General features: G+C 42.1%; 1 protein-coding gene across 2 annotated transcripts; it reads right to left on the bottom strand.

Annotated features, from left to right (window-relative positions):
* Positions 1-1045: 1045 nt before the first annotated feature.
* On the bottom strand, positions 1046-21079 carry YPEL5 (yippee like 5). Of its 2 annotated transcripts, none has more exons than XM_026094706.2 (3): positions 20953-21079; positions 4814-4986; positions 1046-3158 (listed from the first exon to the last, which is right to left on the bottom strand). In XM_026094706.2, the coding sequence occupies exons 2-3, from the start codon at positions 4952-4954 to the stop codon at positions 2934-2936; spliced, it is 366 nt and encodes a 121-aa protein (XP_025950491.1). In that variant the 5' UTR covers positions 4955-4986; positions 20953-21079; the 3' UTR covers positions 1046-2933. The 2 variants fall into 2 exon arrangements, with proteins under 2 accessions (XP_025950491.1, XP_025950492.1); XM_026094707.2 differs by lacking the exon at positions 20953-21079 and adding an exon at positions 5338-6084.
* Between the last annotated feature and the right edge of the window lie 3242 nt (positions 21080-24321).

Here is a 24321-nt window from a genome sequence, read left to right as displayed (position 1 = left end):
TAGACAGACTATCACATACCGTGCCCAAGTTCATTTTGTTGACACATTTTGCTGTGCCAGCTATCCCTTGTTTGGGAATCCAAGGCTACTGCTCTACTAGACAATAACATTAAAAGCCAAATAGCAATTCCTGCCCTGTTCACTAGCTGTACTGTAACTAATCGTCTTGTTCCCTACAGATAAGTTATCTGTACTCACACACAAAGCGTCTCAAGGAGGAGCAGTCAAAATTTAAGAGGCTGAACCCTCCCACAGAGTCATCAAGGTGATAGGGAGGGGAACAGCACATAACCTAAAAGAGCAATCCAAAGTCTACTTAACTGCATTTTAAAGCTGCAGTGGACTTGCTCCAGTCTGACAGGTTTTTAATTAATTGACATCAGTAGCATTCTTTATATCATAGGCTTCAGAGAAATTCATCTCCAACATCTCACTGCCTAAAGTTCTACCAAAATGAAGAGGTCAATGTAAATTTGAATAAGCCCCTCAGGCTGCATTATAGCAATATACTGATCCTTTGACCTCTGTTCTTCAGCTGGTTCATGAAGTTGATAAGCTATTAGTGCAGAAGGCTTCTCCCTAACAGACTTCTCCCTGTGTGCATACATGCAAAGAGAGACTGTCACAGAGTTCCAGAAATACAAATTCTCAGCTCCCAAGCAATTTCAGAAGCTAAAATTTTTACATTTCTTGCAGAAGCTGGACTTTTGTTTAGCTTGCTGTTTTTGCAAAGATAGAGAAAAAAGTTTGGCACCCAGCATCCCATTAAATGAGCAATTTCTTGTTTCTGTTTTCCTCTTTAAGATCAGTAAACTAAAGGTTTTCAAGTGTCCTAGTGCTACGCATGAAGCTGTACTTAGCACCTTCCAAAATCAGCAGTACACTCTTTGACCCTTTAGCCACCTATTCAAAGAGAGAACATCTCCAGCTTATCACTATACTGTAGAAACTCAATTATTTACTCAATTGAGACAATGGGACAGGTTATGTCATTCAGCTGACAGACTGTGCAAATAAAATAACTGAAAAAAATTGCAGATACCAATTCAGGACAAAACGTACTTTATTGTATTGTAATGTCAGAAGTACAAGAAGAGTACTGCAGAGGACCATGCTAATGGGACTTCTGGGGTTTGTGAGAGACAGAAGTACAAGATAATGGGGTTCTACTGTACCCAGTGCAAGAACTGATTCATTTGAGGCACAAGTACACTATTGTTTAAGCAGCTTGATTCAAGCACAGCTCTGGTATGTGATCTACTTTGTTTCCTTTCTACATGACAGTTCTATAGTAAAGCTACTTTTACATAAAATAGGCAGTAGATTCAAGTCAGGGGTGTCCAAATTGCCACTAGGCAACCAAAAATAATCAAGAAAAAAAACTCTGCATAGTCACCCTCCACATTTTAGCTATGGAGCTGTGGCTAATGAAGAAAAGTTATTCTGAAAAGTCAGAGCCCAGATCATTTTTTCCTCTTATGTGTCTCTGGGTAACTTATTTCACATCGACCACAATTTGTCTAAAGAGAAAAAAAAATGCATCTCTTTCATGAAAAATCATACATATCTAACATTCAAATTAATTGCAGCCCTTGAGATCTTAACTTATGGCTTAAGACACAATGAAAGTGTTTGGGCACCCTTGAGTTAAGTTAATGAAGAACATTTTTGCTAAAAGGCAAGCAAGATCACTATTTTAAACAGAGCTGACCTCTACAAAAAGAAAGCAGGAATCCAAGTCACTAGTTACAACTAGGCTTACATGTGCTGCTGCCCAGAAAGATAAAAATGTAACATCACAATGAAAAGGTTCAACAAGGTTGAAAGAGATAAGGGTTTCAACACCAGAAGCAGCATTTGAAAACAAGCTGTTTAAGTTAATCTTTTCAAGAGATGCAGATTGCATACTCAATGCATGAACAAACATGCTGGCAATCTTCTCCTTTTACACAGCAGCTGTGTTTAACATAGGAAGTTCTGGGTTTAAAGAAAGCTCCTTGAAGAAGAATTAAGATTTGCAATTGCCTGTCTACTTAATGAGATTAGTAGAGATGAAAAAAGAAAAAAAAATTACTACTGAAACAGTAGTTTCTCAGTGGATCCCTATCATTACAAACACAGCTTCTGATTTGTAAGCAATGCAAGACTAAACAGACAACTATTATTTTATATTATTACTATGCTTATAAGTTACATCAGTTAAAAGAAAAAAAAAAAGCCAAGCAGTTTTGCCCTATTTCAAAAAAAGTTTTCAATCAACACCACTTTACATGGTGAAGGGGACTTCACAAATAAATGAGGAATGGTGACATCTTTGGGTCAAGAACAACAAGAAATGATGGGCTCTGTGCTACCAATCAACCTCAACAAGAATATGGCACAAGGGCCAGCCCAAGCTGTACCAACACTGAACCTTTAGCACTCGGCACAAATTCGGATCTCTTCACTTAAGCTAGCAAATCAGGTGAAAAGATTGGGTAAAAAAAACAAAGAAAAAATTTAAGCCAAAAATTGGAAGATACTTTTTAAAAAAATCTGTAGTTTTAAAATAACTTTATACTGACATCAGTTTGTGCAAACTAAAAAAACCTCATTGATTTCTCTCTAACAAAAGAAATCTCCCCGATATTTTCCTTTTAGCCCACTGTATCTGCAGATACAATCTCAAATCTAATAGATGTAAATGCAAGAGAGAAAGTTACAGCATCTGCACAACATTCTTTCTACAAACAGCTGCTGGAGGGAAAGTAAAATATAAAAGGAATAAAGAAAGGAAGATTCCATCTGAAATTCTCTCACAATCTTTCCCACTCTGTAGTCCATGAATCCGACTCTGATGCTAAGGTGACAGTGTATGTAAGTAGATTTTTTTGTTGATTTTTATTATTTTTGAGTTTCAAATGAAGAAAACCTGAAAAGAGACTTGAGCCCCTTCAGGAATTGTCGGACGGAACATGCTCCTCAAATCCTTCGCTCTCTCGGACCAAAGCTCTTTCCAGGATAACACGGCCTTCCTTGTAGCGCTGGCTGTCTTCAGTGGCAAATTCATAGATCCAACCCAGTTTGCTGTTGCAGTTCTTGCAGCTCACATCTCGAACCATGTGGCGGCCAGTGAGCATGACCCGATCCTGAACTTCACTGTATTGCAGATTTACCACCTGATAAAAATACACAGAGGATGGGCAAAGCTTGAAAACAGTGGGCATGACTATCAATATTTTAAAAGAAATGTCCAAGTAAAGAGCCTGAGGCACTGCACATGAACTGAGAACTGAAGTGTAATAGTCTGCAGCCCTTGAAAATCCCCTGCTTGAGAAGGTAACACCCTAAAGATGCCCTTTACAGGGATGTATAACCCTCACTGTTAAACTGATGGACATGAGCTACTACCACAGAAGTTATGAATACTGCGTTCAACTTTGGGTCAGAAATTACTACTGTAATAGCTTATAAACTTCCCAATATTGAATTACTTTTAGTATCTCACATCCATTACTAGCACCTGATGTGACCACTTAGTTCCAGGTATCAGAATTAAACTATTAAAAAAGGGCATTTCTGAAAATTCTTGTAGCACTTTTGAAATTATTGTCTAAGAAAAGGGAAAGCTGAGTGGCTGAGAATACAGACACTACACATACACATTTATCTTTTTGCTATCTTGGCAATTTCAAATATACTTCTAACCTGTTTAGCAGCAAAACCACAGAACTAGGATGCATAACTGGCTGAAAAGTTGGTCTTAGAACTATATTCAAACTGTCAGACACATTGGGATCCTGCAAGATGGAGTGATACTGCTTGAAATTTTCCGTCTGACTGTGCCTGCTCTCTCCACTTCAGATGTATGCTCCTGCCCCCAGAAACAGAAGTATCGAACTTCTGTGATTAAAACCCACTAACAAAAAAACTGAACCCCAGGGTCCAGTGCTTATTGGACAAGAAAGAAGTCTGATTTATGGCTCTGTTTTATAGCTATGCAGCCTATCACTTACATATACATACTACCAACAGGGTTCAGCAAATACCAGAAAGGCAAGACAAACCATGGTTAACCAAAGCCATTACTGACGCCTACATCGACTCTGCCAATGCAGGCTTTCAAGGAAAAAAACCCAGAACGAAACACACCAATGATTACATGGCTAGAAACTTTATCAGAAAGCAAAGAAAGATCACTGTTTTTCAGTGAGTCTAACCAACAAGTCTACACTGAAGGGTTAATAAACAATGCCACAATTCACTAAGAATCATGACTTTCATATTTTGATCAATCAGTTCAATTCAATCAAACCTGATCAATAAAAAATATGAAATTATGTGTTCATACGAAAATATGAATCCACATGTTATTGCATGTAAAAGAGATTGTTTAAGTGGCCAAAATGCCATTAATTTCAACATGTTTTAGAAACACAACAAAATATAATCTAGATCTTTTATTCACAAAATGAGCACAAAGCCCTCTGAAACTCTTAGATAAATGAAAGCTATTCTCACCTTGAATTTGAGGTTCTTATTTCAGAACTTGTCTCCAAAGTTAAAACTGCCTGCATTTTGGCATGATGTGACTATTTTTACAATCCCCTTTGTAGTCTTTTAGTATTACAGATAAACTTAGATTGTTCACCATTCATAGTCAATGTCAAATTTGACTATAAAGACAGTGTAATAGAAAAAAAAAAAACTTCAAAATAATCATAATTGCACATTTTAGCCAAGCAGCATTTGATGACAGACTCATATCCCAAAAACTCATTTTTCGAAACCAAACGGTAGCTAGCTCCCTTTCAGCTTCTGACTTCTTACCAACCTTGTTAAAAAGGAAGGCTCTTCCTGTGGCCCCTGTAAAACGAGTAGAGATGAGCTCAGAACGATTGGTCAGAATCGTGTCACAGTTTGCACAGGAGAACAGGCGAGTGCCACCAATATGATCCAGGAAAATTCTTCCCATTTTCAGAGCTTACTTAAGTTTATATTCAAGACCTAAAAGCAAAAAGAAGAATCATATATATGTTAAAAAAAAAAAGCAGCCAAAAAAAGTACTTTGCAGAACATCCTGCAAAGTAGTTCAGCTAATGATTGCAGAGATACCTTCATGTATGAATTACTGAACTTACAGACTGCATTTATGCTTTCTGTTTTTCATCAAGGTTAAGATACACAGACCTTAACCAAAGCAAGAAGTTTTTTTCCTAAAACTGACTATCTTACCAGCAAGATGACACACCTAGATACAAGCTAATTACATTAAATGAGGAAAACATGAATTCAAACCCGTAAAACATATTTCAGACATTCAGAGCCGGGTCTCCTATAGAACCCTATGGTTCTTACACTGAAAAGCTTCCATTTCTTCCCTATTTTCTTCTCCTCTAACACTGAAATTCCATTCCTGTATATTCCCCGAAGACTCTCCCATCTTGTTGTCCGAAAAGCGGATTCGTTGCCCGGTGTGCAATGAGCCAATAATTACACACTCAGGAGAGACATTTATTTATTTATTTCAGAGTTGCGCAAGCCTGGGTGCTCGGTGGTCTCCCACAAATCGAGCACACCCCCCCAACTTTTCAGGTAGCATTTATACAATCAAATTTGCCATATTTGTGACTTCCTTCCTCTTATTGCCATATTTGTGACTTCCTTCCTCTTCTACACTGATTGGTTAATGATTTCTTCACATTTCCCTGGGTCCCACCCCTGCTTCTCAAGGTTCTGATCAATTAATTAACACTGCCCCAGCTGGGTCAGTAGGTGTTATCTTCCAAGGCCCTGAGGAAGAAGACATAATCCAGACCCCTTAATCATCACTGTTTTAACAGTGAGAGGAAGCTTTTTACTTCCCAAGGTCTTGGCGCCCAAACAGGCCTTATTTCTCAGCCTTGGCATCCTCCCTTCTGGAGAGTGGGGCACAGGAATGCAGACTGCTTGTAACTCCCTTATCTCTCCAGCCTGCACCAGCTCTGAGGCCTTTTCTTAATGAACTAGGAGCACGGCCTAAGGCTTCAGCAAATTTAGCTACTTATGCTAAGCAAGTGTGCAGCTACTCATGCTAAATAAATTCTATCTAAGATAGAAGTTATCCAAATCTACCTACTTCAAACATTCTTTCTGAGCTTCTCAGGGTTGTCTTGTAACAATTCCCCCCTTTGAGACTTATATGATCATTTTCATATTAGTCTCACTCTTTTAAAATCTTTCCCATATTAGTTTCATATAACACTTAGAAATACATTGAATCACTACATAAACGCATACAAAAACTACTAACACCAATCCTAAAATTGTTAAACATTTTTTAACCCATGAGCTCACATCAGGGAACCAGGAAGTCAACCATTTCCATATTTCTTCAATCCGAAAGAAGTATCATCTTTCTGAACCTCATGTAAGATTTCAGTCTGCTTCCAGATTTCATTTAGATCGGTAGAAATTCTCCCGCTTTGATCCACATATACACAGCAACTAGTATTTATTACTGTACATACTCCTCCCTGAGATGCCAATAACATATCTAGAGCCATTCGGTTTTGGGTACTTATTTTAGCAATTTCTGAAACCTCCTCTTGTAAAGCTGCAATGGCATCAGAGGTTTTATTCCCTATTTTTTCAATAACTGCTGAAATATTTACTATTGCTTTTTCAAGTTCACTCACTCCCAATTGTGGAAACAGCCACCTTACGAATGACTGAAACCTAGTAGGTCGATCTATTAAAGGATTATTGACCCTCTTTTGTCTCCTCATGAATGTTCTTAGCCAGGATTTTTGATATTTATTACTCAATTCTTTTCTTATAGTAACATTAGGGATTATTGCCCCTAAAGTACACGTCCCTGACCAATTAGGAGGTAGCACTTTTCGTGCCTTGTTCCCACACAACCAATACCATCCACTACCTTTCGGAACATGCCACCCATTTAGTTCCTTACTTGGCCATTTATAACCTATTTCAGGTATATGAGAGCAATTTTTATAACCTCCCACCTTAATGGCTCCAGTACAGTTGATCGGTTGCTTTCCATAGGGTACAGTTTTTTTCCCACCATCTATTACTATTATTACATCTTCGGACACATTGATAATAATCTCCTGTCACACTCTGGACTTCCCATTCCTGTTTGGTTGTTTCATTATATTTCGTTTGATCGCTATCATTTCTTATCTGTTTCATAAATTCCATAAAGGAAAAATTAAGAGGCACTCCAATTAGGGGGAAGCCCTTGTTGGAATGTTCAGGGAAGTGGGTACACACCCAGCAATCCTTCTGGTTAATTATCTTCATAGATTTCATAATTACTTCCAAATGGAGATTATGGCTCCAAAATCCTTCCTGATTCCCTTTAATTGTTTGGCTCAGGTAACTTAGAAAAACTAACCACCACATTTCTCCCCTGGTTATTTGGGAGAACATCATTTTTACACAGATACCATAGATACCGTAACAACAATATTAACCCTATTCCTAACAAACAGATTAAAGCAATTCTTTCCTGAATACAATCTAAATTTAAAACCGATTCGCTTCCAATACAACTCATATATCTTTATGTATTTTTAACTTTAGAGGTTGAACTTGTTCAGCTTTCCACGTCTCTCGAGGTACTGCTTTCACTCGGGTGTAGTGGATCCAGGAATCAATTCCCTGCAGTTTCACAGCAGTATTTGTTGTTAGCAGTACAAGATACGGTCCCCTCCACTTTTCTACCAATGGCTCGTCCTTCCAGGTCCGAAGATACACTTGATCTCCTTGCTGGAATGAATGTACAGGTGAATCTAAAAGTACAGGAGATCTTAACTGGATGTACCTACGGAGAGAAGTAGGAACCTTTGCCATAGACAAGAGATAATCACTTAAAATTTGATCGCCCTTAACGTGCATTTGAATTTCATTTCCAGTTAAATTTACAGTGTAAGGTTTACCATACAGAATCTCAAATGGACTAACTTTCTCCCTAACCCTTGGGGTCATTCTGATTCTTAATAATGCCAGAGGTAAAACATCAGTCCATTTCATCTGAGTCTCCTGACACAATTTTCCTACCTGTCTCTTAATTGTTTGATTCATTCTTTCCACTTTTCCACTGGATTGTGGCCTCCAGGGGGTATGTAAGTCCCATTTAATCTGTAGTATTTTTGAGATTTGCTGTACTATTTCTGCTATAAAATGAGGTCCTCTATCTGAAGAAAACCCTTCTGGTACCCCAAATCTTGGTATAATTTCTTTTAATAACATTTTTACTACCTCCCTGGCCTTATTGGTACGGCACGGGAAAGCTTCAGGCCATCCTGAAAAGGTGTCAACAATCACCAACAAATATTTATATCCATTACAATTTGGTAATTCAGAAAAATCAATTTGCCAGCAATCCCCAGGCATGAAGCCCCTTTTTACTTCCCCTGGGGGGGGCTTCTTCTGAAACACATTGGTCCATTTTCCCTCTGATAATTCCAGAGCCCAGGCTAAAGCAATCAGTTCTGCTTTCTGGGCTGATGTATTTGCTGGTAGTGATCTTGCTTTGATTTCTCCTTCCAAAGTGATGACAGCGTATCCAGCCCTTCTTTCTCCCTTTATTATAAATCTGCTCCCATTGGTAAATAATTCGCAGTCTGGATTCTGCAATGGAACATCTCTCAAATCTGGACGGCTGGAATATACTCGCTCAATAGTTTGCAGACAGTCATGAGCCAACCTCCCCCTTCATGAAATGGTAATAAAGATGCCAGATTAAGTGTATTATACACCTTCATGGTTACATCTTCTTGCTCAAGTATCACTGCCTGGTACTGCACCATCCTACTTGGGGATAACCAGTGATGCCCTTTTTGTTCTAAAACTGCTGCAACAGCATGTGGCACATAAACAGTCACTTTTTGTCCCAATGTCAATTTTCGTGCCTCTTGTATTAACAGCACAGCAGCTGCAACTGCTCTGAGGCATCCTGGCCACCCTGCACTCACTTTATCCAGCTGTCTTGAAAAGTAAGCCACAGGTATTTTCCAATTTCCTAAAGTCTGTACAAGCACTCCCAAAGCCTGGTGCCCTCTCTCATGTACATAAAGTTGTGTGGTTTTTTTTTTTTTTTTTTTTTTTTTTTTACAGGCAGGATTGGAGTATTGTACTCGGATTGACATTCTCGCAGCAGTCCATACTTTAAGAAATTATTAATCATAGGCTCCAGTCCAACACGGGCCTCTAACTTCATGGGATACTGTTTTCGCCTTACCGGTTTAGCTCCTTGTTTTAATTCCACCTTTACCGGTTCTGCACATCTGGCTCTTCCAGGTTTCTCCGTTGCCCGCACAAAAGGGATTACTGCGTCCATTACTTCAGAGGGAATTTCACTTGGTCCATCCTCCACCTGTTCGGAATCCAGCGCTTTCTGCAACACATATGCTTGTGCCTTCCAGGCATTACTTTGTGGAATGTGCACCTTAACTTTGTTTTGATCAAAGGTTATCTGTGCCCCCAGTTTATTCAGTAAATCCCTCCCCATTAGGGGTAATGGGCATTCTGGCATGTACAAGAATTCATGTGTTAACACTTTATTTCCTATTTCACATTTAATTGGTTGACAGAAAGGTTTGACCTCTCGCTTTCCCGTGGCCCCAATTACTGGCATAGAGAATTTACTCATTGGTCCCTTACAGCTATTTAGTACTGAGTATGCTGCTCCAGTGTCTACTAAAAATTTAACTGTTTCGTTCCCCAGCTTTACTGAAACCAGGGGTTCGGCTGGGGAATCCAGTTCCTCAACCCCCGGTCCCCGTCAGTCTGAATCCTCTGTACCGAACACGAGCAAATCTGCCTCTGGAACAGATGCAGACTGAGGTTTCCAATGATCTGTTTGTCTCTTCGGGCACTCATTTTTCCAGTGCCCCTTCCCCCTGCAAATTGCACACTGATCTCTCCTTAGCGGAATTCCATCTCCCAAATTCCCTCTTACTCTATACCCTCTTCTACGTCCTTGTCCTTTCGGAAAACTCCTTCCCTGAGAGGGAGTTTGTGCTTGGGCAAATGCAGCTGCCAAGATTGCAGCATTTTGCCTCTTATCTTTCAGTTTCTCCTTTTGTTTTTCCTTTCTCTCCACTTCTTCCCTATTATTGTACACCTTATCTGCAATTTCTATTAATTGCGATATCGACATCCCCGACATACCATCTACTTTCTGAAGCTTTCTCCTTATATCTGGTGCTGATTGTCCTACAAATAATGTAGTAAAAGTTATTTTATTTGCTTCGTCCTCGGGATCCAAGTCTGTCCATTTTCGGGCAGTTTCACATAACTGCTTGTAAAATGCAGAGGGATCCTCAGTCTTACCCTGTGCGACTTGATATAGTTTTGCAATATTTTTGGGCCTAGGCACTCCATGCTTTACCCCATATAGTATTAACTGTTGGTACTGTTTAGTCATTAACCTGCCTGCCCCTGTGTTTTGATCCCAACCCGGTTCCCGGGTCGGCATAAAACGGTCTGGTCCGTCTCTGGCATTTTGCCTTTCATTTTCCTCTTGAGCTTTATCTAATACCATTCTTTTCTCCTCAGGTGAAAGCAAAGTATTTAAAAGCACCTGTAAATCCTGCCAATCTGGATTATGATTTTCAATTATCATTTTAAAGGATTGATACATCTTTTCTGGATTTTCTCAGTACGACCCGGCAGACTCCTTCCAATTCATTAAATCTGTAGTTAAAAAAGGGACCTTCACATACACAGGCATCCCGTCTGGTCCGACTGCTTGACGCAGCGGGGCCTGAATCACGGGATTTTGTTGAGCCCGAGTAGCCCGAGTTCTGCCTGCAATCGGGCTACATGCCTCACTTCCCTTATTTCTGCTATTAACACTATCTTGATCTCTTTCAGGAGAGACCAATAATTGTACATCCTCTTCCTCATCACCCGCTTTTAAACATCTTTTCCCAATGCTACAAGCAGAGCAACACCGAGACATTTTCTCTTTGTTTCCCATCATCATTAACACATTTGAATCAGAAATCAACAGCTTACATTTTTTTCTAGTTTCATGATCATTTCTCAGAGAGAAGAACAAATCTACATATGGGACCTCATCCCATTTGTTCTGTCTTCTACAAAACAACATAAGTTGCAAGATTGTATTACAGTTTAGCGTTCCCATTTCTGGCCGTTTTTCCTCATCCTCCAGTTTATACATTGGCCACCACTGAGTACAGTATTCCTTTAATTTTCTCCTTGTTAAAGGATTCCCACCAAACTTTCTCCAATGTTTCAGGATGCATCCTAAAGGAGAACAGGAGGATACCCCCACAGATTGTCCTGTTCCCGTATTACCACCCTTAAAAGAACGTTCTTACCAATTACGCTTTCGTACACTCCAGTCGTCACTGTCCAAACGTGTACAAAGCTTACCTTTGGTTACCACAACCAATTACCCTTGTATCATACCCTCTATGCAATGTCTCTTAATAATTACTGCGTTGCACCTTTGAGTCGCTTACCTGTTCCGACCAGGGAGGGTGCTCACGGAGTCCCCGAACAAAACGGTCGGTGCGCGCTGGAGTCCGATGAGCAGTGTCTCCCCGCCGGAACTGGCAAGACGATCCGGGCAAGGCTTTACAGCGAGGTCCCATCTGGGTCGCCAGAAAACTGTTGTCCGAAAAGCGGATTCGTTGCCCGGTGTGCAATGAGCCAATAATTACACACTCAGGAGAGACATTTATTTATTTATTTCAGAGTTGCGCAAGCCTGGGTGCTCGGTGGTCTCCCACAAATCGAGCACACCCCCCCAACTTTTCAGGTAGCATTTATACAATCAAATTTGCCATATTTGTGACTTCCTTCCTCTTATTGCCATATTTGTGACTTCCTTCCTCTTCTACACTGATTGGTTAATGATTTCTTCACATTTCCCTGGGTCCCACCCCTGCTTCTCAAGGTTCTGATCAATTAATTAACACTGCCCCAGCTGGGTCAGTAGGTGTTATCTTCCAAGGCCCTGAGGAAGAAGACATAATCCAGACCCCTTAATCATCACTGTTTTAACAGTGAGAGGAAGCTTTTTACTTCCCAAGGTCTTGGCGCCCAAACAGGCCTTATTTCTCAGCCTTGGCATCCTCCCTTCTGGAGAGTGGGGCACAGGAATGCAGACTGCTTGTAACTCCCTTATCTCTCCAGCCTGCACCAGCTCTGAGGCCTTTTCTTAATGAACTAGGAGCACGGCCTAAGGCTTCAGCAAATTTAGCTACTTATGCTAAGCAAGTGTGCAGCTACTCATGCTAAATAAATTCTATCTAAGATAGAAGTTATCCAAATCTACCTACTTCAAACATTCTTTCTGAGCTTCTCAGGGTTGTCTTGTAACAATCTTAGTCAGCACTGGGAAATGAAGGAACACTGGGAAATGAAGCACTGAGAAGTATATTGAGTCAGCCAAAGAGTTACAGTTTAACTTTCCCAAGTCGCACCCTCCCCCTTTTTCTAAATATATCCTTATTTTGTCACTTCCCCTCAGCATGGCTTGATCTATCGCATATAAGCACACAGCAACACCATCCAAGATGCTTTAGTCTTTTAGCATAGCACACTGGGCTGTAGTATTTAACTGCTTAACTTAACTGCTGATGGAAAAACTTGACCCCACTGGTTTCATAAACATACCAACACAGATAAGGTCTAGATGCTATTTCACATAACAAACAGCCCACCAGAATCTTTACAATCAGACAGCTCTACCTACAAACATCTAAAGGTGTCTAATCTACATGTAAAATACTGGTGCCATTTACCCAAGCAATTTCCAAAGCCCCATTATTAGCATATCTCAACAACCTTTCTGACCAGAAGACGAAAGCTTGGAAAGTTTATAGCACCAGAACTGAAGTATCTGACAAATAAGGCTCTTTGCTGGTCAGGAAAATTAGAGTATCTCAACAGCTTTAAACCAACTAACATAAATTACTAAAAGTTAGCTACTGAGTAGGCATAGAACATATTAGACAGATGAAAATTTAAATCACCAAAGATGAAGTAACATGACAAGGAAATTAAATGTTGATGTCATTTCCATTTTAACCTCAGAAAAGTTTTATGACTAAACACTTATAGTTAAACAAGTTAAATATATCTCCATTTATGTTTCAAGTGTGGAATCAGGACAGAATATTTTCTGGTTTTTTTCAAGCACAGCAACACAAAGTAAATTTGACACACTGCAATATGAAAGTTGTGTGGGTTTTATTTTTCAAAGGAGGAGACAGTGTGCTGTTCATACAGAAATTCATCACATTCTGTACTCATCAAGTTGAGTATTCTATGTCAAATGCCTTGAGAAAGGCAGATATTTAAGTTAAACCCATTTCAAGTCCTAACGGATCCACTTCTTAAAGTTTGCTCTGGCATGCACAAAGCAAAGGCTAGAACATGCACCCACAAGTATAAAATTTAAAATAGTATTCTTACATTTAAAAAAATCATATAAATCACTGACATAAATAATGATATCCCAATTGCTTTATTTCACCACTTTGTTTTCTTACCATTTATTTGGCAATGAAAACTGTTCATAACATTGAATAGCACAATTTTAACACAAGTTCCTTGCATTCAGATTTTTTCCAATCACTTTCTATTAAGTCTTCTGTTTGAAGGACACACAAACCCATTGCTCTTCTTGAAGTAGACACATGAAACAAGTCTTGAGTTTGATAAAATATTTTGAACATTTTGCTGTGTGGGGGTATAATATTTCTTTGTGTCTCCACGCAGAATAGAGGAAGTATTCTTCAATTTCTTTTTGCATAATAACTTTCTAATATGGCTTTATCTTTCCAAGGTAGCAGGTGTGGGCAAAAGAAAAAAAATTAAAACAATAATGGTGACAGCATGGAAGAAAAATCAACTGACAGTAAGTGTGAATAATTGAATATCAGTAAAAGTCTCCAGCCAGAAGAAACCACATATGCAAGCAATAAAAGCAATTGTGTGGACAGATATGCCCATAAGGCATTTGGCCTAATTCCATATGCCATTCTTACTAGTTTGGGATAATGTTATTTTTATGTTGATTGTACTGTGGATTAAAAAAAATGACTAATTATAAGTTATTGTAAATGTGGCATCAACATCCAAAGGGATGTCTCTTTTAGGGTCAACCCAATGCTGACCTTGTTAGTCTTTTTAGAAGCTAACTTAGAGCAAGTACTAAAACATCCCTATCTTTTTACAAAGAGTAACACAAACACTAAGCCTGGTAAATCGTGAAAACAGATCCAGTACATAGACTAATCTAGCAAAGTATGCAAATTTCAGATATACATCTTAACACTTAAAATGCAAAGACATCACATATCTAAAAATGTAAGTCATGTTACTGCACCCTGAAAAGCAGTAACCCCAAGACACCTGGAAACAAAAAAGTTAAATAAAAAGTTAAATACTTCAGAACAGAGAGTATAGTTCTTGCAAATACAAGCAAGTTAAAAGTCAAAGTGACATATAAAGATTGTATTACTCCTGCATATGGCATTATACATAGACTGCAACCAAACTGCTGAGTCCCAAAGGTGTTGAAAATTAAAATAAATGCATAAAAAAAAATCCAAAGATTTGAGGGCTGAAAAACTTGCTCAGTAATACAAGGCGTAAAATGCTCAATTATCTATACCATCCCAAAAAGCTACAAGTAACCTAATCAAGTATCTAAACAACAAAGAAATTCCAATAAGACTTGGGTTCTAACAGAAAAGCAAAATGAGATTCACTTGATGGTAGCATAAACCTGGGAGAGTTCACTCTAAGGTTATGGCAGAATCTAATGGTTAGACCAACTGGTACTGAAAGTTTTCTACAGAACACAGTGCATGAGAAAGAGAATGCCTTTTTCAAAAAAAAAAAAAAGAAAAAAAAGAGAGAAAAGTTACACATTTAAAAGTTTAGAAAATGAAGTTCTACAATTTGCATTATAGCAAAGAGTCAAAGTAATTTTTTGAAGTCTCTTAAAATACAGTCAAAATTTAATTTAATCCCACTAGAACTTCTACCATTTAAAATAACCTCTGTGCTTATCTTCCCTATCACAGATTTCATCTAAAATAGATAATGACCTAGAATTCCTATCATTAGCTCCAGGTTCTGATTGTTACAGTATTTCAATGAATCCATAAGAATCCAACTGAAGTGTTATAAAACTAGCCACCTTTACATTAGTCTTTAGACCACTGCTCACAGTTGTAGAAGGTGGAAAAATAGGAAGTTACAGAACAGCTGCTGATAAGGCAACTTCAAAACGATGCATTTGATTGTGACTTTCGTAGCAAGCTAACAAGGAACATACACTTTTTTCCTCCCATACAAGCAAGAAAAATGAACTTCAGTGTGGGCTTCCCACCCCACCCCCCTTTTTTTTTAAGCCAAAAACCAGACCAGTCATGTAAGATCAGTTCAGAAGGTAGTTTGCTGTGGACAAAAACTGCTGCCCTCGCAACAATCCTGAATCCCATAAGGTATACTTAACACACACTGAAACAACACAGCAGAAGCTCAGCAGAACAAGAGAAAGCAATTTTCCATTGCTCCCAAGCTCCTATCCCTTATATACTGAATTGGTGTATGATAACCGTGTATTTTCTTTCCTCCAGCTTCCGCCTCCCATGTAAAACATGTGGGTGTCTATTTATGTTCACACATATATAAATGATCTGAAAAAAGCCACTTATAGGCAGCTTTTATAGGCAGTGGAAAGGCACTCTCAAATGAAAAAACCCAGAGAATTGTGAAAAATTAAAGCATTTTTAACATTTAAGATCCTCCAATTAGGGGGAGGAAAATACAAGAAGTGCATGTACCAAATTCAGCTATTCTTTATACTTAAAAACAGTGCAATTGGCTGAGATATTCTGCACTGGCTGAGAGCACCAGTCAAATTTCCTATTGCTATTCACAACCCCAGAAAGTGGCACTACCATATCACACCAATTCCATCATGCTGCTAGGAGAATTTTCCAAAAGCAGGGGACAGAAACCTCACAAAACCAAAGGCTGAAGAAGGAATAGATTTTTTTGGCCCATGATATCTTCTTCAAAGTCAACTAAATATTCTTTGCCAAATACACGACAGTGATGAAGTCCTGGTGATCCTGCACTCATGCAGATTCCCAAACACAAGTCTGAAAATTAAATTAATGGGTCTGGTGTAAAAAAAGGTAGATTTATTTACCTTCACTAATGAGATATAAAGCATCTACCACTTTCCATATCCACACAGTTCAAGGAAACAGGCACTTGCATGAACTGAAAGCAGATGTCACTGTGTTATTAGTCAGCATCTTGAACAACACTATCAACTTGCATCCTTGACAGTATCTTTAGCAGATCAATGATAGCTCATATCACCTGATCATTAAGGCTCGCTGACAGTACATTATTTTCACACCACAAACCTTGATAATGCTCCTCAGTCACACCGTATACATTTCCTGCCTGCATGCTTCTCCCAGAAAGCACACAGAAAGCACAATGGCTGTGTACTCATAGTATCTATTTCCAGTGCAGTGCTCCCAAACTGCCACCCATCTTTCAGTGCTTATTTTTACAACACTGAGCAGCAGCTGTCAAACAGCTGACACTTGGGAACTTAAAATTTCACCACTGTCTGCACACAGAGCTCAAGGCACCTGAAGTACTACTAGGTTTGTATTTGTACTACCTAATCTGCCTACCTTCAAAAGCAACAAACAACAAACTAACACAAAAAAATTATTTATTAACATTTTTTAAACTAACAGTCCCAGAGTGCATCTCCTGAAGACACAGAACCATCAATGGCTGGGAAAGCTGGCACCCTCTATATACACACTGGACTGTGGATATCTCAGACGTCTCAGCGTTGCTTCAGCACCATCTACTGCATCTCAAATCTACAACAGAAAACAGCTGCTAGTTAGGAGATACAAAGCTATGACAGACTCTGTTTCTCCATCTCGCTAACTAAAAACATTTACCTTTCATGGTGAGCCAACAATCACTATCTCCTACTTGAAAAATGGTGCTGTACTCCCCTAGGTAAGGTAACACACTCTGAAGATGGACTTACTCTGGAACAAGCCTCAAACTTCACCTCAGGAACAAAGCTTGAGCTTCACCTTCTCATCTCAGAGACAAACAAAAGAAGGAAAAGAATAATTAGCCCAGCTACACAAGATTACACATTAAAGAATCACTGGATGGGCAAAATAATAAAAATTGCTCTTTACCTCCTCTGGTGTCTGCTGCTCACAAACGGGGGTGAATCTGAAAATACACACCCAGCCAGTCTGTTAGCAGGACTGAGATTCAGCAGTGCTCCACTATGACTTCTGCAACCATTGAAGCAAGCAAGGCCCAACCTTTGGCCTCTGCCTACATGCAGAGTTCTTTATCAGAAAGCACTGCATGTAGCCAAAAGTGAAGAAAGCAAGCAAACTGGTATAGTACACCACATTCATTAGAACCATCCAGCTACTGTAGGAAAGTGTACAAGGAATTTAATACAGTCTAATGACCAAAGAGTCTTTGTCAAAGTAATGAATGCCATGCCCAGATGCAGTGCACCATGCCCACCTAGAGCAGGATGCCCTACATGACAGAACTGCATCAGTAAAGTTACAACAATTTTCTAGTGCAAACTGGCTCTTTCTCACGTAAAGTGAAAGACTGGCATAGGGATATTGGCATTTAAATGCGATAATATTATACTATATTGGTCTACGTTAATACTATACAGATTAATTTGTTTCAAAAGTTTACAGATAGCAGAGCAATACAGACAGATGCTCCTTTCTAATTAATACAGCCCCCATATCTGAGCTTCTCACACACTGTAACTGACATCCTCACAATACTCTTGCTAGATAAGATAAACAAGTATTACTTTACAAATGGTATCAGACTCGGATTAAGTTCCTTTCTCAGTACTACACAAGGAGTCCAAAGCTAGCAATTATTTCTGTCTCCTCAATTCCAGATTGCCTTTTCCTCCCTTAATTCCCCCAACTATTTAAGAAACCTGTATTTCCTGGTTTAGTAATAAACTTATTCTAATACTAATTTAGCAGATAAGACAACTTTAGTCTATTAATCTACTTGGCAACTTTCACAAAGTTGAACTAATTCAGATTTTCTGTTTTCATTAATTTTAGTATCCAAAGTATACAACTCTTCATCTGAAGACACCAAGATTTTAATGAGTCATGGAAAAAAAAACCAATAAACTTTAAATAAAATGGCAAAAAGACAATGACCATCCATATTTCCACACAAACAAACTACACCCACTGACAGAAAGGTTGTGAATATACCTAGTGCATTTCAGCAAGAAATTCTTATACCAACTGGGAAATTCCCAAATGCTCCAAAATTAAAGGAGCCTTGCTACCGAGCATTCACAATGTACAGGTAATTCATGTGTATTTTAAACAAGATTTTAAGTTAAACCTTGCTTAAGGGAGTCAGGCATTTTGGCAGGAACTGAGCATCTCAAGATTTCGACATAGGTCCTGTGTAAGTAAACAACCATTAACTGATGACCTAACTTGGGTAACACTACTTTAAACTTGTGATTACTACCAGCAGCAGGAACACTTAAAACAAACAAACAAACAAAAAAAACGGCACACATGTACAGCTCTCAGCGAGTCTGTCAGACGGCAAGTAACAAATCTCACCAGTTTTTGTCATCTTCTTTACTGGGCTGTAAGGTGCAGTTTCTTTTATCCTCACACACTTGGCAGCCATTTCTGAAACCTACCCATCATTATTATTAAAATTATATATAAACAATTAAACTTGTATTCTATAAGTTAAATACTTTGAAAACTAAGGCAGGGAAAGTAACAGATGACAGAAGCCTCCAAATAGTATTTTAAAGCCTAGTATTAGAGAGAAAAAGAAGAAGAAAAAGCAATGCTTAAAAGTGACAAAACAACACTTGAATTCAACTATACAGAATGAGCTTATACACATCAGGTTTATAATGACTGTAGTTATGTAACTGAAGCAGCAACATGAGGCAGTTCCCTCTCTTTCTGCTGTCAGTCGAAAATGTTAGTTACATTAATGGTTTATTATTGACATTAGTTATCAACATCAAAAGTTGTTCTGTAACACCTACCACTCTGAGCCAAGTCATGCCCTGTGTTTCTCTCTCATGAGTTTGTATACTTCATTTCTTTAACCATAACATTGTTTATTGTTTAAAGAAGATAAAGAAATATTAAATAAGTTCTATCACTATATTATTCTGAAATAATTTTTCTTAAATAAGCATGCTGCATTAATGGAAATCGTAACTTCTTCCTTAATCCAGGTGAGGTCTGTATACAGAATAACACAAAAACAGATGAGTCTTTTACATTCCTTTTTGCTCTAAAATCTCAAAGGGAATTCAGAGTGAAAAGTGCTTGCCAAGTATTTCAGTTTCCTGGGAATTCACATTTTCACAGGGAAATTCCATCCCAAAATATGATAAATGAAGCTGGATAATTTCTGAAAGAGCAGGAAGCATCTTCATAAGCAAATAACTACCATTTGAGTTCTGAAAATGGGCTTCCTGCAAAAGAGTCGCCTATCAGACAAGGACACGGGGCTTACTCAGGGCTGCTTCACAGATGAATAAATCTTCAAGAAGGGGTAAACAAATAACATGTTTTAATTGGCACGAGAGAAGGGACAGACGTTTGAAGCAACACAGCCACTTGCCTTGCGCCAGTACGGCAGCTATCTCCCCGCAGACCTGCACTAACAGGGCTCCTGGCAAGGGTCGAGAGACGGGGCGAGGGGGGGAAATACACGCATATTCGGGTAGCTGCAGGACTTGCGCCTGCCTTGACTGCATGAAGAATGCCCTATCTCAACGGCAGTCAGAGTTTGAGAAAATTAAAGCGACGAAGCACAGCCCTGGGATCAAATCAAGACAAGCGCTCTGAGAAGTACCACCCGCCGCCTCGCGCGGACCCAAGCCACCTCAGGAGCAGGCGGCGACCCGAGACACCACCGCGAGGCAGCGGCGGGCTAGGGGAGGGCCGGGAAACGGCCGGGTATTGTTTAACGGCCCCAGAGGCGCTACCGCCCACGGCGGCGACTACACGGAGCAGCTCGCACCGAGCGGCAGCGCCGGGGCGGGGGGAGCAGCGCTCCCCCCGCCCCACCTCGCAGCAGCCGTTGCCCCGCGCGGCCGCCGCACACAAAGCCCGGGCGCGCGGGGGCGGCGCCCCAGCTGAGCGCCGTCACGGGGGCGCGCGCAGCCAACCGGCGGCGGCTCGGCCCCCGGCGCCGCAGCCCGGCGCTCCCGGCAGCGCAGGCAACTTGACAACAAACAGGAGGAAACAGCTGACGGGAGGCCCCGCCGCCGCCGCCGTGAGGGGCGCCCCGCTCGCCCCCCCCCGCGCCCCGTCGCCGCCGGGGCCGCCTCGGCCGGGCCGCCGACCCCCGCCCCCGCTGCGTGGGGGGGGGGGGGGGGGCGCCGCGGAGGGAGCCTCGGCCCCTGTGCGCTGCTCCCTCCTCGCCCAGGCCCCGCACAGGAACCGGCCCGAAAAGTTGCCGCCGCCCCGTTGGGGAGGGAGCCCGCGGCGGCAGTGCGGGGCCGCGGAAGAAGTTGCGGCCGCTGCGGGGAGGGGGTGCTCGCCGCCGGGCCCGGGCGGAGGGCCGGGCAGGAAGGTTGGGCGGCGCTGGGAGACGCTGGCGGAGGAGGGGGGAATCGCTGCTTTGTTGCGGCGCCGGGGGAAGCGAGCGGCGCCGGGTGCTGCCCCCTCCGCGCCGCCCGACCGGAGCGGCTTCCCCGGAGCCCCGCCGCGGCCCGAGGTACATAGTGCCGCGGCCCAGAGCAGCAGCAGCGACCACCGCCGCCCCCTCAGCCGCCGCCGGCGACCCGTCCCGACCTCCCCGCGCAGGCGGGCGCTGCCGCCCTCGCGGCGCGGCGCGACGCGGCCCCCCGCCGGTTACCTGGCGCAGGGGAACGGCGGCGGCGGCGGCGGCTCCGTGCCCGGTGTCTTCCCCCCGCCCTCCACAGCCTCGACGCTCGGGCTCCGCGGCGCGGCTCCGCCCACTCCCGGCCACGCCCCCGCCGCACGTCAATCACGGCGCGCGGCGGCGCCCAGGCCCCGCCCCCGCGGCCGGGGAGGCGGCGGCGGCAGCGCGCTGTGGTGGTGGTGGCGGGGGGCGGTTGGGCTCGCGGCAGGGGGCCGTTGCCGGGCCTCGCCCTCTGCCGCCCCTCAGCGCTCGGCTCCGGCCGGGCAGGCCTTGCCGGGCCCCCGCCGCGAGCTCGGGCCTGAAGGGCCGCGGCCTGGCGAGGGGCGGCGGTTAGCTCGGGTTAGCTTAGGTGGAGCTCGGCGGCAAGTGCCAGCCCCATCCTGCCGCCGGGGAGTCGGGGCAGGGGTCTGGGGCCACACGACCCGAAATCTTTGCGGGGCGCCGTAAATACTGCCCGTGGCAGGGATGAAAGATCGGGGAAGAAAGGGGCGAGGTGTCTGTGGTGCCTCATAGCCGTTGGCTGCAAGCGTTAGCAGGTCACTGCCAGCTTCACAGGCTCAGCAGTGTACAGGTTGGATATGGTGTCAACCTTGCGAATAAATAAGGGCCTTTGCCAAAATACAATGGAAAAAACCCTTTGGGGTTGTTGGTTATAAAAGGTGCACTAATACAGTGCCCCTCACACCTTCTGTGTGGACAAGCCAAGCAATTTTACGTATTTTCTGGTAATACATATTCATTAGAGGAGGTGTTTTTGTCATGTGTGCCTACTGCTGGGTTTATCCATGTAGTATCACCACAGAAGCTGCTGTAATTGGAAGAGGAATGACTCAGCAGGGCTCTTCCTTCATTTTGCATCAAAGGCAAAGGGACATCTCTGTGAATATACAGCAGACAGCTCATGATCACATGCCCAGCTGCTCTTCAGCTTGTCTCCTCTTGCATGGACTCTTTTACTGTTAGAAACTGCTAGATAGGGAAGTGCATGGCTGTCTGTGTGAGGGTAAACAGTCAGGGATGGGTCAACATGAATAGTTACAAGCTGGTGTTTGCTTTGGGCATATCTCCAAAAATTCAGTTCTCTTCAGTACAGCTGGTTCTGGCCTGATCCTGAATAAAAGCTGAGCATTTACATTTCTCATTGAACTGTCTTTGATCTCATTGGCCTCTCCTTAGATTATGCAAAGGAAGTGAGAAGTATTGGAGCAATCTGTCAAACAGCAATCACCTCTTAGTAGCATGGGGACAACAAAAGTACTGAGAATATTAGACAGAAGCCACAAAGATCCTGCCTGTTGTCCCCTTTACCACCAGTAACTGGAGGCAATAACTGCTGAGTTGCCCAATTCATTAACAGGTTGGTCTGATCTGCTCTTTCACCTCACTCAATACATGAGCTTTGTGCCTAGTGGCTTTGTTTAGTCTTGTCACAGGAGTTATATGAAGGTCAATGTCTTAATCATCTGTGGAAAGCTGCTGTGTAAACAAAGACAAAACAGGATGAAAAAGAGGCAAAGTGACAGTGCTTTAGTCAGAGTCAACAACTAGGTTTTATCTGGGGACCTGCAAGCTCTCTAGCTCTGCTACTGAGGCAAGTGTACCTCCCTTGGCAAGTCAGTTCGTTATGCCTCATTTTCTCCTCTGTAAAATGGGGACAGTAATGCTCCCTGCCTTGCCAGACAGTTGCACATTTACTTAAGTAATGTTCACATTCTCTGAAGTCTGGGCACATGGAAGGGATACGCATCTGAATGATGCAACAGTCATACGAATATTATCATGAAAACAAACCTATGAATAGTACTAAATTCTTAGCAATAGGAAGGATAGCTGTACCAATCAGAAAGAAACCAAATTGACCATGAGACAAGCAGAGAATGGATTAGCCTTTGCTTGACAGATGGTGCTAGGGACTGATGTTTTTATTTCCCTTGTAAAGGAGCTTAAAGGGGGGGACAAGGAGGGTGAGGTAGGGCACATTTAGCAGAATGAAGCAGCAGGCTGTCACAGCTCCACCGAAAAATCCTGACAGTATCAAAAGCAATTTCCAATTAGTTCGTAAGGGACATGCTAAATATCAGCTACATGGGGAAAAACAGGAACAGCGATATTGTACCACATGGCACTTGTAATTTTCAAAGCAGCTTGAAAACATCCATTAATCCTCCTCTGACATAGGGAAAGGCAGTATAGTGTGCATCTTGTTCCTTCACTTTGCATGCCAGGTTTTGGGAAAACCCTGGGCCCATTCCACAGCTGATTCATATCCTAATAGCTCGAATGACTCTGGAGGAGCCAATCTCCTATGCAGGGTGACTAGGCAGAAAAGGCTGTGCTAGGTCTGGAACTTAATGAACCAGACAGAGGATCTGTTTGTGCCCAACAGCCTTAGTAGGGCCTGCCTTTCATATCTGTTGTATCTAAATCCAGTCTCTACAGCACTGTGAGTGGCACTGAAAGAAGTGTTTGTTTCTGTGAAAGTTAGGTGACTGAGAAATTCATCACAAACTCAGAGAGCAGCACAATAAAACCCAGACATCAACATACTGATCTAATTAAAACCTTTGGCAAAGCCTCAGCAGAATTCAGTGGGACCTGGCTTTGTCCCCCTGAATTAGTATCAGGACTCGGGGGCTCTTTGCACAGATCTCTCTGGAGGATGAATGTTACTGCTTACTAGTTTCACTTCTACTCAGTTTCCAGAACCACAAATAGTTTTCCAGTGCATGCATGAATTCCTGCATGGCAAAGCTGAGCCTACCAAAACAGGGATGGCTGGGATAGGACAGTGATTTTCCATTGCTAGTTCTCCTGTGCCCAGAATTTCTAACAGCAGAGAGGAGATAGCTGAAGTGCAGAGGACTCTCAGGCTGTGATCTCTCTGAGAGCCACCTTGACTCCTAAGTGTCCCCTGAACAAGTTCTTGAGATTGCCTCATCAAAGGCTGGTTCATTCACTAGCTGCCCATTATTTGAAAATGTCTGCTGATACCCGGTATTTTTCAGCAGAGGTGTGTCAGCCTGCAGCTTCATTCTAATAAAAGGAAGCCTGGTGACATGAAACATTTTTAATTTTTGTTTTTCCCTCAGCTGGCTGTTGACTCTAAGCACCCTCCAGATCATAGGCTGAAACCCATTGCATTTGGCTTAGCTGAAAGCTGGCGTGGACGCAGGTGCCATTTACAGGCACTTTTTCACATGGCTATGTTTTTCTAGGGGGAATTACTTCTACAGTTAATCTCAAGGTCAGAAGACTAAGATTGGTGATCAGAAGGTCTCTCCATGCCTTCTACATGATGGCAGTTTGTCTTGTTACCTTGCCACCATGCCCCATAGCTGTTGG

The sequence above is a fragment of the Dromaius novaehollandiae genome, chromosome 3 (assembly GCF_036370855.1).
Source record: "Dromaius novaehollandiae isolate bDroNov1 chromosome 3, bDroNov1.hap1, whole genome shotgun sequence".
NCBI classification, from domain to species: domain Eukaryota; kingdom Metazoa; phylum Chordata; class Aves; order Casuariiformes; family Dromaiidae; genus Dromaius; species Dromaius novaehollandiae.
The sequence above is the reverse complement of the archived record's forward strand: the minus strand, read 5'-3'. Positions and strand labels throughout refer to the sequence as shown.

Coding starts and splice junctions, on each gene's coding strand:
- YPEL5 (XM_026094706.2), bottom strand. CDS start 4,954: ATGGGAAGAATTTTCCTGGATCATATTGGTGGCACTCGCCTGTTCTCC. Junction 3,159..4,813: donor GAGCCTTCCTTTTTAACAAG/GTTGGTAAGAAG, acceptor TATTTTTATCAG/GTGGTAAATCTGCAATACAG.